The sequence below is a fragment of the Cynoglossus semilaevis genome, chromosome 20, assembly GCF_000523025.1.
Source record: "Cynoglossus semilaevis isolate Cse_v1.0 chromosome 20, Cse_v1.0, whole genome shotgun sequence".
Taxonomy (NCBI): Eukaryota; Metazoa; Chordata; class Actinopteri; order Pleuronectiformes; family Cynoglossidae; genus Cynoglossus; species Cynoglossus semilaevis.
This window is the reverse complement of record NC_024326.1, coordinates 4,557,627-4,575,713: the sequence shown is the minus strand read 5'-3', so window position 1 is coordinate 4,575,713 and position 18,087 is coordinate 4,557,627. Positions and strand designations below refer to the sequence as shown.

The 18,087-nt window shown below is 39.5% G+C and overlaps 2 protein-coding genes across 7 annotated transcripts in view; both read right to left on the bottom strand.

Annotated features, from left to right (window-relative positions):
- ccdc18 (coiled-coil domain containing 18) overlaps window positions 1-7,717 on the bottom strand; it is a 23,967-nt gene extending 16,250 nt beyond the window's left edge. For 2 of the 4 annotated variants that reach the window (XM_025066375.1, XM_025066377.1), the window contains exons 1-17: window positions 7,240-7,674; window positions 6,432-6,570; window positions 6,001-6,107; window positions 5,625-5,753; window positions 5,336-5,432; window positions 5,128-5,249; window positions 4,623-4,890; window positions 4,082-4,169; window positions 3,745-3,962; window positions 3,541-3,651; window positions 3,211-3,429; window positions 2,995-3,129; window positions 2,310-2,387; window positions 1,996-2,112; window positions 1,668-1,835; window positions 780-922; window positions 33-196 (exon numbers count right to left, since the gene is read on the bottom strand). In XM_025066375.1, the coding sequence (XP_024922143.1) occupies window positions 33-196; window positions 780-922; window positions 1,668-1,835; window positions 1,996-2,112; window positions 2,310-2,387; window positions 2,995-3,129; window positions 3,211-3,429; window positions 3,541-3,651; window positions 3,745-3,962; window positions 4,082-4,169; window positions 4,623-4,890; window positions 5,128-5,249; window positions 5,336-5,432; window positions 5,625-5,753; window positions 6,001-6,107; window positions 6,432-6,560 (2,293 nt within the window). In that variant the 5' untranslated portion in view covers window positions 6,561-6,570; window positions 7,240-7,674. The other 2 variants (XM_025066376.1, XM_025066378.1) reach the window with 2 other exon arrangements.
- Window positions 7,718-8,460: 743 nt separating this feature from the next.
- Window positions 8,461-18,027, bottom strand: mtf2 (metal response element binding transcription factor 2). 3 transcript variants are annotated; one of them, XM_008334049.3, is made up of 15 exons: window positions 17,813-18,027; window positions 15,982-16,183; window positions 15,488-15,569; window positions 14,747-14,857; window positions 14,400-14,500; window positions 14,066-14,250; window positions 13,861-13,956; window positions 13,696-13,764; window positions 13,040-13,163; window positions 12,689-12,756; window positions 12,433-12,600; window positions 11,874-11,997; window positions 11,618-11,676; window positions 11,316-11,417; window positions 8,461-10,892 (listed from the first exon to the last, which is right to left on the bottom strand). In XM_008334049.3, exons 1-15 carry the CDS (start codon window positions 17,833-17,835, stop codon window positions 10,511-10,513), a joined length of 1,896 nt encoding a protein of 631 aa, XP_008332271.1. In that variant the 5' UTR covers window positions 17,836-18,027; the 3' UTR covers window positions 8,461-10,510. The 3 variants fall into 3 exon arrangements, with proteins under 3 accessions (XP_008332271.1, XP_008332272.1, XP_016898063.1); XM_008334050.3 differs by having other exon boundaries at window positions 11,618-11,673; XM_017042574.2 differs by lacking the exon at window positions 17,813-18,027 and adding an exon at window positions 16,836-17,121.
- Window positions 18,028-18,087: the final 60 nt, after the last annotated feature.

Below are 18,087 nucleotides of genomic sequence, written 5' to 3'. Positions count from 1 at the left end.
TTTTCCAAAGTGCAGAGTGGAAATCATCGTACCCATGTTGTTTTTGTTGGCCAGGTTTGTTTTTGTAAGCTGCAGACTCTCCTCCATGCGTTTGATCTGAAATGTCTTCACGGAGACGTCCTTCCTCAGACACTGCAGCTCCGACTCTTTAGACAACAGCTCTCCTCGACACTTGACCATCTCTGACGTGATGTGGCTGCGGAACAGAAACACACGAAGAGTCAAAATCAGAACCACTTTTTTGAGCTACAGTACGTTGTGGAAGCAATAGGCCAAGACAAAGCAGGACAGGTTTCAGATCCCCACCTTAATGTCAGCACGGCTCCCATCGTACTTATTAAAAAAAATGCAACAGCCTCCAAAAGTTAATTAGAATAGCTAAACGATGCTAAACAAATTGTCTTGTTTGAGTGCCGTTTAAAAATAGAGCACATGTCCGGCCAGAAACTGAAATAGCCCAATCAAAAAATCAAAGTTAACAGCAGTGCTGCTGAAGTGAAGTGTGTAAGATTTCAAGTAGTGGGATTCCATATATATATGCATCTGAGTGAGAAGGGAAGGGAGGGGGGAATCCTCCTGCCTGCGGGCAAATAAGTTGTGATGTAATCATAAGACCCACTCTGCTGCAGGTCAAGTAGGACAAACGCAGGGACAAAAATAATATATACAGAAATGGAAAAGCGTTTAAATCATTCAATAAAATGTATTTATCATTAAATTAAATAATAAATATTTGTAAATTTTTGATGCAAATCTCCTGTTTGTGATTGTGTTCTTACGTGACGTTCTCAGAAAGCTGAGAGTTCTTCTTCTTCATCTCCAGCAGCTCCTCATCTCGCCCTTGGGCCTCCTGAAATCTGCTCCTCACCTCGTCCTGCAGGGAGGCGTTTGCCCGTTCCAGCTGCTGCTCCAGATGCGACACCTGAGCAAAGACAAACAATTTTCAGGAATTGAGTATATTTTTAAACCCATGAATAAAAAAGGTAGCTTGTTTGGCTCGAAGAATCAGAACATCAAGCACAGAGAGACTCAACCCTACAGTCCTCATGATGCCCTGCTGGCTGAATGGAGCTCATTGTGTTCTATTTGAAATGAAGAACACGAAGTACAAGCAGCAGAGAAAAGAGTTGAACTATAAATGAAATCACAAGGTTAAAAAATGGTTTCCCTAAAGCAACAGCAGATCCACAACAAGCTCAGACCAAACACAGACCGTCTGACAGGCTTGACAAATGTGAAAGTGTGACCCTAATACTGCAATAACTGTTTGCAGTGGTAAACATATAAAAGTGATAAGATATAGAAGAACACGATAATAAAAACTACTTGAGCTACAACCACAGCTAAATGACTCATCAAGGCTGCTCTGGTTCGGAGTACTATTAAAATAAAACTCGTGTAGTAGTGACCATATACTGTAAGAAATGAATTGTAATGTGTCATACAGCTGCATGCATTTATTTTATATGTAAAGCAAATTCAGTTTATATGTGTAAAAATATATTTTCATGTTTGTGAAGCCTAGGGTCGAAGTTGTCGCTGCCCTTTTTTGTATGCATTTATAAATGTTTCATAGTTTTCAACCTTGCTCTCCTCTAGTTTTAATGAAATATTTGAATTTTCGCCCCTGCAGCTATTATTATTCTTATTATTAGGGATATTATTACCTGTCCCTCTAGCTGGCTCTGGCACTCCTCCAGGTCAGAAATGCGGGTGTTGCTCTCGGTCAGCATTGTCTGCTGCTGCTGCAGAGAAAGCTGAAGTTGCAGGTTCTCGTCAGTGAATCTCTGACAAACCAGGCTGGTGCTTCTGAGCTTCTCCTGAAGAGAGGACACCTGAAACGGGAGGAACACGGGACTAATACACACTGGATGGTTACAGAAGGAGAAGAGAGACCTGCAGTGTAAAGATCCTCACGGGACTAATACACACTGGATGGTTACAGAAGGCGAAGAGAGACCTGCAGTGTAAAGATCCTCCGAGTCATCGCTTCACCTTGTCCTTGTTCATCTGCAGCTGACTCTCGTAGTTCTTTTTAACATCCTCCATCTGCTGCAGGTATGAGGTCAGTTCTTCTCTGCACGACGACAACGACGACTGGAGCTCACACACCTGATGCACAGATGCCATTTTTAAGAATCAGATCACCAACCAAATAAATAAACATCTACTTGAATAGCTTTGAAGCTCTAGCGACCTTAAACCCCCCAAGAGACACTAGTGGTATGAATGTGTTCTCATAGGATATGAGATATTTCTACAATGTTGGTTCTGTTGAAGATGATGAATCTATTTATGGACAAACTAACCTTGGTGGCAGACTGAGCTGCCTGGTCTTTAAAACTCTGCAGCAGCTCCTCCTTTTGTTTGGCTCGAGCGTCTTTCTCCTGAAATTAAACCAAGGCAGAATCGATCATGTAAGATACAACGTACATGGAATGTGCATCCTCTTTTTATTTTTATTATTTGGTTCAGTCTTTTCACGGGGTTCTTTAGAACCTACAGCTTTTGATCACCATCCACTATAAATGAATCAAGAAGGTCTTGTTCCATCATTCCCACATATATTAATAAAACAAATTTCACTAGTTGGCGAGCGTTGCTGTCACAAGGCACTATAGGCTTTGTTTACATTTGCCGGTTGTACGCCATACATTGGATTGTGCTACATTTTCTTTCTTCCGTTTGTGTTGTTTTTCCGGAACTTTTTACCCTTCATTTTCAGTAAGTCAGACTATTCCAATGTTTTCATGTCCTAGATGATGATGTTACCACTATGTTACAGTAGCTGAGTGACATAGGTACTTATGTACAGTATGTGAGTTCAGAGAACCCCCTGTATATGTATTAAAAAAACATACACATCAAGAAGAGACATGCAGTATAAACATTTCCTTTGTGTATTTATAGTATGCCATAATTGCTTCCTGTACTTCCCCCTGACGTGTATTGTTGTGTAATGTGTGTGAGAAGACAGGTTAGAACAGCTCTTACTTGTGTAAGACGTTCAACAGTGGTCTGCAGGAGGAGAACTTCCTTCTGAGCCTCGTCTCTCTCCCTCTGGCACAAACGGACCTCCTGCTCCACTTCAAACACGCGAGATCGAGCTTCTTCTAAAGAAACTTGCAGCTGCAATAGAGACACAACGCCGTTACACAAGACCAGAAAAGTCCCGATTATAAGAAAATGCTGCAATAAAACATGGGTCACATTGTTTTTGCAGGACATCATCAAGAGAATTTGTGCTGATGTAATTCTGACATCAACTGGAGCCACGGTGGTATAACAGCTGTTCACCATTTCTGTTCTGTGCTGCAGCTCTGTGCATTGCTCAGCCTGGGACTTTTTACACCTTTCCAACGACTGTTGATACTCTCTCTGCTTTTTGGTCATCAGTGTCTGGAGATGTTGAAGAGTGTTGGTCTTCTCCTAAAATTGGATGAAAATGCGTTAGCTAAAATCATAACAGATCTATAAATTACTTGCAGAATAAGATTTAATTAAAACAAAAATGACACTAATTTGACACAAACGTTTTACCTGCAGCTGATTCTCCAGCTCGGTGTTTTTCAGTGCAACCTGGCTGTAAACAGATGTTTTCTCTTGTAACTGTATCTCCAGCGCAGCCACACGGGCACTTTTTCTTCTTAGCTAAGGACACACAGGAAAAAAGAAATGACTTGCCCGAGGGCCCCAATGGTTTAAAATCGGAAAGGTCTCTCAAGTTTGTTCCAAACATGTTACTTCTTTTTCAGTGTCAGTTGCTTGGTTGACTTTGTCCAACAGTTCTGTATGTAGATTTTGGTAATGAGACGTTCTCTGTGCCATGGAGCTCTGCAGGGAGGAGATCTCCTCCTGAGCTCTGCTCAGACGCTCCTGTAACCGCTCAACCAGGCCGCTCTGTTTGGTTCTCTGCGCCTCCATGGACTGCATCACCCGCAACAACTGCTGATAACCTTCACCTGCAAAAAAAAACATTACAGCATTAAATTTTATGTAAAACTCTAGAATACAAAAAGTTTTATTTTTGGCAGTTTTATGTTTTGATCTACATATTATTGATAATTCCATGTGTTTCTACCTGGCTGTAGTTTCAGCAAGTGTGCAGTTCCTGAATACTCCAGCTGGGGGAGCATACATGGTTTTGCACAAAGTGGGCCCAAAACACCCTGATGAGGGGTAAAAATATTAATTTTTGCACAAAATATTTACTATGGATCAAAGTTCTGCTTTGCAAAATGATGACCTATTGTTTTACTTCATGTGACAAGAGAACAAAAAATGACAGTTCATTTTTGACTATCTGAATTTGTCTTGAACTCAGTCTAGGTCACAACCATAGAAAAAGGACCAGAACGGTAACCTATCAATTGTATTAATAGACAACCATTGTCTTCTTCACATTTATAGCAGTTATCTGTTCACCCACAACATCTTTCAGAAAACAATGAGTGAGTATTTAAGCACTGAGCTGAGCACATTCAGATTGCGTGTGGTCATAGCAGACGCATCTACGATGCATTTTACAGCCATGTGTGATCTGTCTGTTTGGTCTGTGTGCAACTGTATGACTCAGGAGAAACTTTATTCAAGAACTGGACACCAGGATTATGACTCTTCACCTCTCGTAGATGCAGCAGGCCTACTATGGTCTCAAGACTGGACAGCTCAGCCTGGTTCCGGGCCGCCTTCTGCTCCTGGCTCTGGGTCATATTACGCAGCTTTTCCAGTTCCTTCCGCAAAGGGGCAACTTGTCTGCATTTTGTTCCACAGTCTTCAAGCTGCTGTTCCAGAACTGAAACCTGCTCCCTGGACTGCTCCAGCTGGGTCTGAAGGTCTGAGTGCCCTGCAGCCAGACTCTTGGCCTCCCTCACCTCCTTCTTTAGTTGGCTGTGGAGCAGATAAGGACAAATGAAGGCTTTATTCTATTTATCAGTTAACACTGGGGTTTGAGCAGCTGATATTATTGCTGTAAGGCAAGTGCACTTGTCACTCCTTAACTGAGGGGCTCACTTTATGGTTATATTTAACAACTTTAACAAGCAGTTTATTGACTGCTGACCAAAACTAATCTTCGGTGACAGTTTGGACTTCAGTGTGTTGTAATGACCAGTCTCTGGTGTGTACCTGATTGTTTGGCTCTGCTCTGTCTTCTCTCTCTGCAGTGTGTTGCACTTTATCTCTAGCTCTTCTTTTTCTCCATCACACTCAATTAGGCTCTCTTTTAGTTTGCTCTCACTCTCCACCACCTAAAAAACAATTTTATAAACTTTCAGCAAAAACATCATGATAAATAACAATCACAACAGAAAAGCTATTACGTTATCAATTTTACCATTTTTAGTTTAATGGAAATATTGGCCTTGTACTCTTTAAAAGCCTCCTTGAGCTTCTCTGCATTTTCCAGCGCTTGGTTCCGTTGTTGTTCGGCTCTTGAAGAGATTAAAGCAGAACGTACAAAGACATTTCAAAAGGCCCATTAGACACTTCAGCTGGAGGCCTAAAGCCAATCAGTTTCATAAGGTGTTTACATCCATAACACAGATAGAATTGACTGACTGTAAAACTGTGTTGTTGTGTAACTTTTCTAATGCTATGATGTTAAGTTTAGTCAGATGTATCACCGGTTTCCCAGGGCCGTCTGATTGTCCAGTTCTTCTCTCAGGGCTTGGACCTCTTCACTGAGAGTGGCCACAACAATTTCATTATGGGCTGCTTCTTCTTCATGACACTCAGCTTTCAGCTGTGCTGTCCTGCAACACAAACCAGCTCCTGTCGTTAGAATATCAGCTCCAGGTTAGTAGAAAGAGTTAAACAATATTTTATCTTTAAAATTAAAATAAAGTGACTATTATGAATTTGATTTGTTTCCCTGAAGGATATTATATAAACTAGACACCAGCTAACCCCCACAGTGAAAGAAATATATATAAACGTGTCACATCACAATTACATAAACTGCAATCTCTGAAGACATTTGTGACTAGGTCACACGGTTACTTTAATTCTTTGGTTTTCGCCGCCAGTTCTGCTTCGAGGTGTCTTATCTCTGCACTCATGACCGCCACACTGCATTCAACCGCAAGTCCAGGACCTCTGACTGGAGCCTAGGAAGAAGGGACACAAAGTACATGTAATGTTAATGGTTTATATAATAATGTCACACGCAGAACAGTACTAAACTTCAATGTATAATGTTATACTAAAGTCAAAAGGGAGACTTTTTTTTTTCTTATTGAGGAATCAAGTGGTGTTGTACATGGTGGTGAACAGTCAAACCTATGGCTTTGAATCCAATCAAGGTATTTATTTTCAGAAATTCAAATAAAGAATAAAGCTTATTTTAAAGTATTCAAATTTCACATTATTTGTAGTATAAATAATAATTCTCCAGAAGCTATGCCAATTCTTACGAATAAGATTTTACATACCTCAGAGATGGGTGAGCTCAAATCATACTGCAGAGCATCAAGGTCACCAAAGATCTGCTCATCCTGGGGGATCATGGAGGCATTCTCCTGCCGCAAACAGTTCGGCTTCTTCCTCAACAAGGACTCCATGTTTAAAGACCTGATTAAAGACAGGATTAAAACTGTTTCAGGATAACAGGCACTTTATGGGTATCTGTTATACATTTTCCATATTTTTATATTAAATATCTAAACAGTAGTTGCCTAATCATTAATATTTTCGACAGTTGTTTTTTGTCATAGCTAGGTTCACTGACTGTGTAGTGGCAAAATGTGTTCTGTTGGAACTACTTTTATTCCAGTGTGGTTTGATGTATATCACAGTAACATCTTCATGTTCCTTGCTATGTTGTTGAAGGTAAGCATGTACTATATGTACCCTACTACACATCATATAGACACAAAATAAATAATTGTTGTTATTAATCATTCCCCTGGAAAAAGGTTACTAATCACAATATCTGTGCATAAAAGAATGACATGATGACAAAGAATGACATGTTTGATATGTTTTTGACATATGTGATTTGATTAACTATTTTAAAACAGGAAAAGACTATTTTACAAAATGTGTTTACATGAATTAATTTGCACTTTGATCTATGAGACAACATAATAGTTTTGAAACTTGACTCACTGAACAGAAATAGGGTCTTGAATGTGTTTTTAATGCAAATTAGCCCCTAACATGAACAAGTAACCGTGATATAGGTGCATAATGACAATGTTATCAATAGTATTGTATGTTACTGACACAATTTCAGCTTACCTCTCTGTGTCTCACAGATTAGAGAACCAGTCCAAAGTGTTTACTGTTACAAACTACATCGCTACAGTAAAGAGAACTTTTGATAAAACCAGACCTTAACGTGAAAGAGCCTTCTCGTCGTCCCCATTTATCAACATCTAATCTCTGAAGTTACATTCATAAATTGGTAGTGCAACAGGTACAACACAGTTGACTTGCGGATAAATAACTATATAACAACATTTTTAATAACGCTTGACGAAGTTTAGCACACTTGCTAACACGTAGACGTTACTAAAAATGTAAACAAAGATGCTCGCCGCATCAAGTGTCCACGTAAATAAAATGTCGCTTATATAGCAAACGCGGCCTTCTATGTGGCAGCTGTATTACAACAATTAAATAATTTAGTCCTTCGACAGCTTTCTATGACATAAAGCATTCTATTTTAACAAAATAATCCATGTTACCTAGAGAACTCAGCCCTGAGTGATTTGTATTTAGGTTCGTCCCACGTTCTAACAACGGGCTTCGTGATTGGATAAAAGAACTAGTTGCGAAACGTGATTAGTGGAAAAGGCTGCTCATCATCAAGGCCGCGAAGAACGGCGGGTGACTGCCTGGAAGTAAAACTATAGTTTGATTTAAAGTCTTAACTACATGTTGGAACGTACATAATTATTTATTCATAAACTTATTTATAATGTAAATATAATTTAAATAGTAGTACCACATACGCAAATGTAAAAGCTAATCAAATATCAGTGTTTTTGTTTTTTCAGCAAATTATGTAGAAGTACGTGAGAAACCTGTCACTCAATATTTCTTTAATATTAATTATTAAAATTAAATATTTTTCTATTTGATGTTGTTTTTATCTATTGCCTCAAATATCTTGTAACCATGGTTACCTTTATATTGTCCTCTAAACCCATTGTGAACATCTCAAGGACATTGGCTCCTACTGCAAAACAAATAGGCCATTTTGCAGAAATGTTAGTTCTTAACATTTTACCTTCAAAAGTATGTTATTGGTTAAATACAGCACCCAGAAATGGAAATGTACTTTATTTACAACTACACCTAAGTAGCTATAGTTACTCTGGTTGATGAAAACCAGGTACTACAGACAGTCAGAGGCTATAACAAACCATGTCTTATGTATTTAAAATAATATTTTAAGAAATATACAAATATAAATACTTCAGGTTAGAAATAATGTGAAAAAATTCACACATTAGATAAAAATATCTGCTTTTATTCATCTTTTTAAAAAAAAAACAGTTGGAAACAACACTCAATCAATATAATGATGTGGAATAACTGTCAGAAAAGAAACATTTTCAAGAGAAGACAACAGAAGTTCTTTGGCTGCAGAAGCCAGCTGGAGGTCAGTGTCAGCATTCTGTCAATTCTTAACCGGGACACTGACTAATCATGGAGAAGCTCTGAATGTGCCTGTGACATCCTCACAACTAAGAGGTATCGACGTAAAACAGGGCTGAAACCAAAGCCTTTCCAGAGGAAGAGAGCTGTACTAACTATTCACCTCACACAGCAGTTGTCCAGTGACTTTTTTATGACTGTTTAAAGAATCGCATTTCTTGTCATTGTACATATACATACAGACAGCATTTAACCCATCGGTCCATTCCTACGGGGGCAGTGATTGTTATACGCGCCCAGGGGGCTAGAGAATCGGTGTTTGCTCAAGACCCCAGAATCGGCCAAGGTGGAGTGTGAACCTAGGTGTTCTGATTACCAACCCCATTCCTCTCCCAAAGGCTGCCCCAAGGTGTAGCAATAACAATGAACTACAACCCATTTGAAAATGTCAAAATGTAAGGACCCGAGATTAAAAAGAAAAATACTGACCAAAAAAAAAAAAAGAGTAAACCTTCTGTCAAGCTGCAAATGCTGTTTTTCCGCCAATATAGTGACACCTGAGTCCACTTTTAAAAAACATTGCTGAAGTCCCCGTCAAACTGCATGAAGTTTTTTTTTTTTTTTGCATAGGCTGCATAAAAATAACACACAAACAAAATCTCCTGGGACACGACGGTAAAACATTCATCTCATGCAGCACTTCATTTTCCATAGTCCTATCCAACAAGTTAAAAACTAGAAAAAAATAGACTAATTTAAGAGTTCAAATTAATAATGAAATTGTGCAGCTTATTCACAATACAAGAACTGTAACGTCTTTGTCAGATGCACAGTTAGTCACACAGGAGAAAATATTCATAGGCAGCAACTATTTAGTTATTTGTAAATTTCGTGACAGTTCAGATATACAACCTTCAAACTGTTAAATAAACGATAAACACTGCCTCCTATGGGCTCAAATGGAGATGACATATTCCAACATATTGTGGTATGTAATATCCGTAAATTACAAAAAAAGAGAAAAAAGAAAACTGCTTCTTCTGAAACAGAAAAGATAAAATCAACACAGAAAGGTAAAAAATTATATATGTTGTGTAGTTTTTTTTTTAATAAAACATTTGCAGCAGCACATCCTGTAATATGTTCCTCCAGATCTGAAAGACTCTTTCTAGACTTATGGAGAGTATGCCAAAGCTACAAACAGTAGGCACAGTAGTTGCAGCCAAGACTAAAAAAAAAGAAGGTAGAAATCTGAGGAAGAAATGCACATTTTACCAAACATTTAAACCTCAGTGCATGAGTAGTTTGTAGAAAAATATATATTGGGGAAACTTCTTCCTTTTATTCTTATCCTGAAAGATTCACAGAACGGGAACACTTTGTTCGTTTCTTGTAGGGCAAAAACAAAAGGGTCCCGGTAAACGTCAATAGCATACAATAAAAAATTAACACAAATGTGGTGTATTATGATGACAATTGTTCGTCTTTGACCAATTATCAAACCTCGTGTTGATTTGCTGTAATCACCCCTGACTGCACGGAATCAGAAGACCATACAGAAAGCTTAACAGTTATAACTGGTTCCTGTTTTAAACTAAACAGAAGGCCGTATCAATTAATGCTTCGAATACAGGCTGTGCCGTCACTCCAGCCATCAACCAACCTCGGGGCCGTGTACATGCATTTCTAGAAATCTGTGAGGAATGAGAGGACGATGCACCAAAGGTCACGAATATGTGGACTTCTTCGTTACTTAGTGCATCCCATCATTTACCAGCAATCTGTGGGCCTCTGGTCCAGAGTTCACCTGCACATTTAAAGTTATGTTCCTGCTGTATGAAGATGCTCCATGTAAACGGCCCCTTACTGCTGCTGGTTTAACATAAGATAATGTGGGAGAAATCCCTTATGATGCAGTTACTCCCTCCCATTCAACCAGATACTGCACCTTACCATCGAGGGTGACCCGGCGGGCCAGGACTTTGTACTTCTCGCCACACGCCAGTCGTCCTGCTGCACCAAAATAGCTGCTGATGGAGCTCTTGAGGTGAGAGAGCTGACTGTTGGGGTCCATACCATGAACTATGTCTGTGGAGTTGAGCCCAGGGAGAGGGGTTGGCATTTCTGCTGCAGTGGCTATGGACGTTGGTACTGCATGGACAGGGGCGGAGATTTCCGGGTTGGGGGGTTGCAGGGCTCGTCGTGGCCGCCCACGTTTTCTTTTTACGGGTTGAGAGGGAAGAGGGATAATGGAAGCTGCCGTCTGCATCTTGCTGGAGCTACAGAGGCTGGAGTGAGAATAAATAATGTCGTTAAATTGTGAGTGTCAGTAGTTGTGTTGCAGTTCACACAAACGACCACAACATGGCCATATCAAAATAAAATTACACCATGGAGGGCACTTCATAAATGAAACTCAAACAAGGCCTATTCATTCTGACTGGTTTAAGGCAGTGATCACGTGCAACTGGAGGCACACGGGCCAAATGTGGCCCACCAAACCATCCAATCTGGCCTTTGACTGGATTTTAAAACTGGATGATCAAAAAGAAAATGTTGTGTCTTATTAAAGCAACAGAAAAAAACAACTGAGAATTAAATGACTAGTGGAATTAAAATTTCTTCTTTAAATTCTGTTAGACAAAAATAGGATTTTATTTCATTTTATTTGTGTCTGGCCTCTGAAGTGTCTGTGGTCTAACATGCTTTACCTTGACTGTCTTGAAATGCTAGTTGAGGTAGTTTCCGAAGTGCTCAGACCGCCTATGGATTCCACGTCAGAGGTTCGTGAGGAGAGCACAGATCGGTCACTCCTGGCGTTGGGGGAATTGTTTTAATAACAGACGACAACAACAGCAGCAACAGAGAAGCAATAGTGTAAGAGATATTTGCAGGTGACAAGTTGACAGTGAATTCATGCACGTTATTTATCAAATTAATATCCATATTTTCAATAATGGAAAAGCCTTTAGAGAATTCAATTTGAAGAGTAATTTAGCATCAATGGTCTTACTTGAGAGAAGTGAAGTGATCCAGGGAATGAGGCTCTAGTCTTAGAGGCCTTTTCATCTGCTGTTCAAACAAAAACATTCTTTCTCAGTGTTGGCCTCACAGTTTCTTAGTACATTCATTCCTTAAAAATGCTCATGCAGGAACAGATTAATACTGAACACTGCAACAACAATTTTCAGTTTTCTTTAAAGCTCTGTGCACACCCAGCACACACCCAGCAGCAGGACCTTCAAACAAATACACAACAACATACACACCTGGGGCAAGAGTTCACTTGGGTTTTGTGGTTTAGCTTGTCTCTCCAGAGGACGTGCCGCCTGCTTCCTCTTTTTCTTTTTCTTCTTTTTCTTCTCTGTGCCGTTGGTTAAACTATTACTAGGTCTGGGAAAACAACAACAACAACATGCTTTAGCTTTAAAAACAGTGCCAGTTAGGCAGGCACATGGTACAAAAACAAGTGCTGACCTTGAAATCTTGTAACAACTACGATACCAATTTAACACACATGACCTTTGTTCATCTGTCAACAGCATGAAGACCTTGCAACACGACAAGACTGAATGTTTTGTAAGATGTTAACTGTGTAAAGGCAGGTGTTTCAGCAGATGTTTTGTCTTTACGTCACAGATACAACATTAAATCTCATGTTATGAACTATTATACACTATACAACACACACAAACTACACTAATTACATAATACACACAAACACACACACAAACTGTAACTCTAATTCAAACATCAACTTTAACTTTGAATAATTGGCGTACAATCCTGTTTTGACAACAGGCGTCCCCCTACAGTTTCACATTTTACCTTATGCCAGGCATGATTTTTGTGGACTTGCATCCTTTGATGGTTATCTCATGTGAAGCCCTCTCCATCATTCTGCTGGGTGACTGGGAATTTGGAGGAGCAGGAGGGAAACGGATCCTCAGGCCAAATAAGTGCTTCTTTTTCTTCACCTCCTTCCCTGACATGAACCTGTCCAAAACCACAGAACAGTCAGTTTACCACAGTGAAGTTGACATCTACGTCACTGATGATTAGATTTAGAAGGAACTACATTTACATGCTACTGTTGTTGTTCAAGGCTTCCAGGACGTTTTCATATCTCTCTGATTTTGGGGTTTTGGAGAGCTGCAGCCACACAAGACAAAAAAGAGATCAGCAAAAAAGGTCACAGTCCATTACAAAAGCATAAATACACATTACATTGATTAAAATGTCTAATATTATAATAGATAATAAAATTATTTATATCTGTTTTGACTGAATTTGGTGCCTTTCTGCTATCAAAGAAATTACATATAGTATATTATGTTTCAATTAAAAATACGTTTATGATTACAAAAAGAATATATTTATTGTATGATAGAAAATATACTGTGTATTAACAAAATAATACACAGTTTTCTCCGACCTGTCCAAGCTGCAGCAGATCCCAGTTGTCGTTGATGTAAACCATGAGGTCCATCTCTGAGTCAAAGTACTTCTTCTTGTGGATTACACTTAAGTTATAAAGGCTCAGGTGTGTCAAATCCTCCCTGAAAAAGTTAATAAAAATGTTCAGTGGACAGTTAAGACACTAGGGCAGGGGTGGCCAACCAGTCAGAGATTAAGAGCCACATTTGTTACTGCAAAGAGCCACATGATATACATGGGCACATGTGAACTGCCCCATCCCTTAAAAAAACAATTAAAACTCTCCCTCTCTGTTACAACTTCCTGTGTACATCTTTTCATCTGTGCAAATTCTCTAAGTCATTTGCATCAACGCCCATTAGATTCACGTACTGTTAAAAAAAACACAAACATAAAACTTGACATGAATGTAGGAGCAGCATGAAACTGGGCCAAGAGCCACATGCGGCTCCCGAGCCACGGGTTGGCCGTGCCTGCATTAAGGATAAGCTTATTTTAGAGAAACAAATAAAGCACTAGTAAGACAAGAGTTTAATGTAGTACGTGGAGAACAACTGGGGCACTGCATCTAAACAGGGACTATTTTAGAAAGTAGGGTAGCTGCAGGCGTGTAAAACGAAATGTACTATTTAAAAAAAATAGAAATTATTTTACCATGTTAGAGGCAGTCGGCTGAGGTACTCTGGTCCACCATTGCAAACGGAACAAATAAACAGATAAAACCTGATAACGACCCAGAGGAAGTGGCCATTAGTTAGCACAAAGGTTGTTAGCATTTGTTTTAGAACATACTGAATGTCAGAAAACAAACAGTCATACCTATCTCCATAAAGCATGGGCATCTGTAAGCAGTGAACGCAGGCTTCGTGGAACCACTGCTGACATCTGTTGCACTGTAACATCTTCAGGTACCAGCTGAAAAAAACAACAAGCGAGAGAGACAGAGCAGTTCAAATGTACTGGTCTTTTCTAAGATATTAGGCGTCTGTTAAAGCATATGCGGGGCGAAAAAAAACCAACTCACTCTCCTGGTCCTCCACAGTAGCAGTAACACTGTTGGATGTTGGTCTTGTGGCCTTGGTCCCAAATCAGTTGTTCCAGGACATAAGGGAAGGACAGACACAACTCTGTGTTCTGCTGCTGCTTGTACTGCTGATCTGACGGCATAAATCGCTTTGCAGGCGGTCCTTTCTTGGGCGCACCTCTCTTCTGTTTACAGCACAAAGCCAAAAGACACATCAATATGAGAAATAAAAGTCCATACACAGTAAGCTTCATAAGATGAGATACAGTATAAAAGTCCATACACAGTAAGCTTCATTTATATTTGTATATTGTACTAATGGCAAACAGTGCACCTTGGGTAAAGAGCTGAGTTCACACTCTGAGCACAGCCACTTATCATCGGAGTCGATGACAGAGGCATCAATGATGGGGGTGTGGCACAGCTGATGATAGCCTGGGAAAAGAATAGCATTTAGTCATAGCTGGAAATACGTGTGACCAGTTGGTTGTTAGGATGATGACATTAGGGTGGAGCAAATCTCCAGAGGGAGACGAGAAACAGTATTATAACAGATATTATAGAGTGTGTGTTTAAACACATAATGCCAACAAGGCTTCTACAGTATCTTTTCACCTCACAGAGCCAGAATTGAAAAACATCTGATTTTCATCTCCATGGTTATCAATATGAGCAGGCTACCTTGTCCACATTTATCACATATGACAATTTCATTGGGTTCTTCTGAAGCTTCATCTTGGCATATGGAGCACACGATGTCATCGTCATCTTCGTCATCATCATCTTCATCCCCTAAAAGAGACACAAGTTACAATTATGTGTATATCGGATGATTACAGTTTTTTAAACCACCAATCTATTTTTTTATACATCTCAATCTCATCAACAATGTCATAAAATGTTTGTTTTTTTTGTGGAAGGAACAAAAATAATCACAGAAGCAAAAAAAACCTATATGATAATAAATTAAAACTATATCAGTGTCTTAAAAAAATACAACTTCCAGGTTGACCACTGTTACACTGTAGTAGTAGTATAATGGTTAGTAGAGGTCAGCAGCAAGGCTTAAAACTGCATTATATTCACATATGACTAAAGTCAGCAGCAAGCCTTACAACTGCATTATATTCACATATGACTAAATTATTCTCAAGGAAACTAACTTCTTGCCCTCTGATAATCTATCCATGTGGTCTGTTCAGGCTGTTAGAAACAGTGGGGACAGTTAAACTATCAGCATCATGGACAGAGAGATAACCAAAGCTGTTGGCTGTGGTGAGGGAGAGCTCGCTTAAAAACTAGAAATGCAAGTAAAATATTCTGTGACAAATCCAGAATATAGAGAGGACAAACAACTGGGCGAGAATGTTTTTTTAATAATTTACCTTGAGAAGATAAAGCTCTGGACTTATGAGAACTTACCTGTCTGGATATCCTGCCAAAGAACCCACGACTTTGAGCGATCCTCAAAGACAACAAAGCAACGTTGTTTGTCCCGGTCTATCTAAAAGGGACATAAAAACGTGTTTCTGCTGTTAAAGAATGCAAATACACTTAAACATTTTATAATATCTGCAGTTTATCTGTGTTACTTTAACAAATCTCACAAAGTTTTGTTCATGCTTATTTTTCACATCTTTCTAAATGTAAACAAAAACAGGTATCGGGTGGGTGTTAGTCCTACAACAATCAATTAAAACGACAGCATATATGGACAGCCTTCAAGGCTATGTCCAAACCTAATATCCTTACTTAGCCTCTGTTATGAAACCCTGAGATTTCAACTTGTACTTCACCTAAACCTCTCTCTTATGACTCAAATGCCAAGGCTAAAAAGGACAGCATGACTGCTGAGGCTAGGAGAGATTTTTAAAGAATGACTGCACTCGCGGACACAATGCTTCCCTCACACAAACCTTTGTGATTGTTCCCAGATAGAACAGGCCATCCGACCACCGGGCCAAAACGTCCTGTCCCTCTGAAAATCTGTCAGACATGTCGTCTTCTTCATACTCGACCCTGCCAGAGAGGCTCGTAGGCGACAGGGACGCAGCCCGGTGCTGCCGCTGGGGGTATGATTTGTGATGGACAGACAGGTGGTCCACAACACCTGAGTCTCTGGAAAAACAAGGACATGACAAAGGAATGAGGACATTCATTGAAAAGAAATGCGGTAGGGTTAGGAAAACTATAGGGGTAGGAGCTGTTAAAGTAAATGTGATTTATTGTCACCGAAATTTCCACACAATAAAATCTGTCCTGCCTTTGAGCTGAGCAACTGGGTGGGGGCAGTGCTATGCTCAATGTACCTGGTGGTTGGTGGATTCCAACCTGCAACATCTGGGACACAAGTTCACTTCCTTATCCACCAGGTCACCATTGTCATATGCTCATGTTTAAACCTTTTCTTTTTACTGTTTGACTCATTTTCATACACTAACACTTGTCAGTTGCAGATGATGATACAAAATAACGATGTATATTTAACTTAACTTATTTCAGGGAGCTTCAGTTATTTAATTTTTTTGTTCTATGAAGCCTTGGTTTAACATTCCCTTTGTTAAACTGGCTTAACCTGATCTATATCTGCCTTCATATCAGTGCAGTTGCACATAAAGTTGCATGCTGAGATATTGTACACTTAAAATTAAGCAGTTAGCCGACGAGCCTGATTGTTGGCTGAAATAACCCACATGCAAAGCACCACCAGCGTGTCGCTGACCGTCGGACCCACACCCCCAACGGGAGGAAAACATGATGACAACAATACCTCATTCGGTCACCTCCGCCAAAACCAACGACTACTGCGACAAACGGGGATCAGCGGGAGTGTTCGTCGTTGTACTACTTCTTCTTAAAAGGAATATATCTTAACAGATATTTCCTATTGTCTACACAGCCAGAATCGTTTTAGAAAATAACAAACGGTTCATTTTCTCCCAGCACGTTCGCCATTTTGGTTTCCCGCTGATGATCGGGGAGTGCATTATGGGAAGCGCTGCGGCTGCTTGTTGCTGCTCCACTCGTCCTTTTTTCAAACATTTGAAAATGTAGGCAGGGCAGAAAAACACACCAACAGCAATATAAATACGCCCCTTAAAGACGCAAAAATATGTAGGGCAGATATTTTTGGCCCGACATTCCGTATAGTCTGTGACGTTTTTTTCTGTTTGTGGGGAAGCAAATATCAACTTAGTCTTTATGATTATCTATTTAATTATTTCAGTAGGATAAAATATGTTGTATTATTAGAAAGGCAATGCGAATCTCCAAATCTAGTCTACTGATCACATACTGGCCATTTCCCCCTTTTTTGTCATAAAAAAAGGGCACTTAACCATATTGTTCCAGGGATTCTTCAACGTAGACCGGAAATGGCATTTAACCACTAGGGGGAGACCTATTGATACCCCAAAGTAATTTCAACCAGGAATTCCATTGTATCACAAAAATGTTACCAAATACCTTATTTGCCCTGCAACTAGTTTCAGTCATGAAATGTATAAAGCAACTGCACACGACCATAGGTGTCCCATAATCCATTAGGAAAAAGCCAACATAAGTAACTAACTTGTTAATCTTGTGAATAACGTGTGTGAATCAGTCAATATAAACGCAGTCTACTTCATACTACCCAGGTGATCTCTTGGTCTCAGTCCTGAGTTTCAAGCTCAGCGATGTGATTCTTAGATATTACTGAAAAAAACTTTTCAACCTAGTTTGAAACAAAGGTAACCACTGACTCACTCAGGGAAATGAGAATGTGCCATCAGTTCCAGAGCAAAAGGAATTGAGATGTGTGTAAGGTTGTGATGTTCTTTTCTTTTCTTTTTCTTTCTTTCTTTTTTTTATCTTTTTCTGGTGTACCCCAAATGTTTAAATGTCGAGTGGAATTGGCTGCAGCTCCCTCGCATTAAACAGGATTACCCAGACAAATAGATGAGCGGCTAGGTTGACCGGAAATTGGTGTTGTTCTAATCATATTATACTCTTGTTTTGAAAAAGGACGGAAGTGTGTTGTT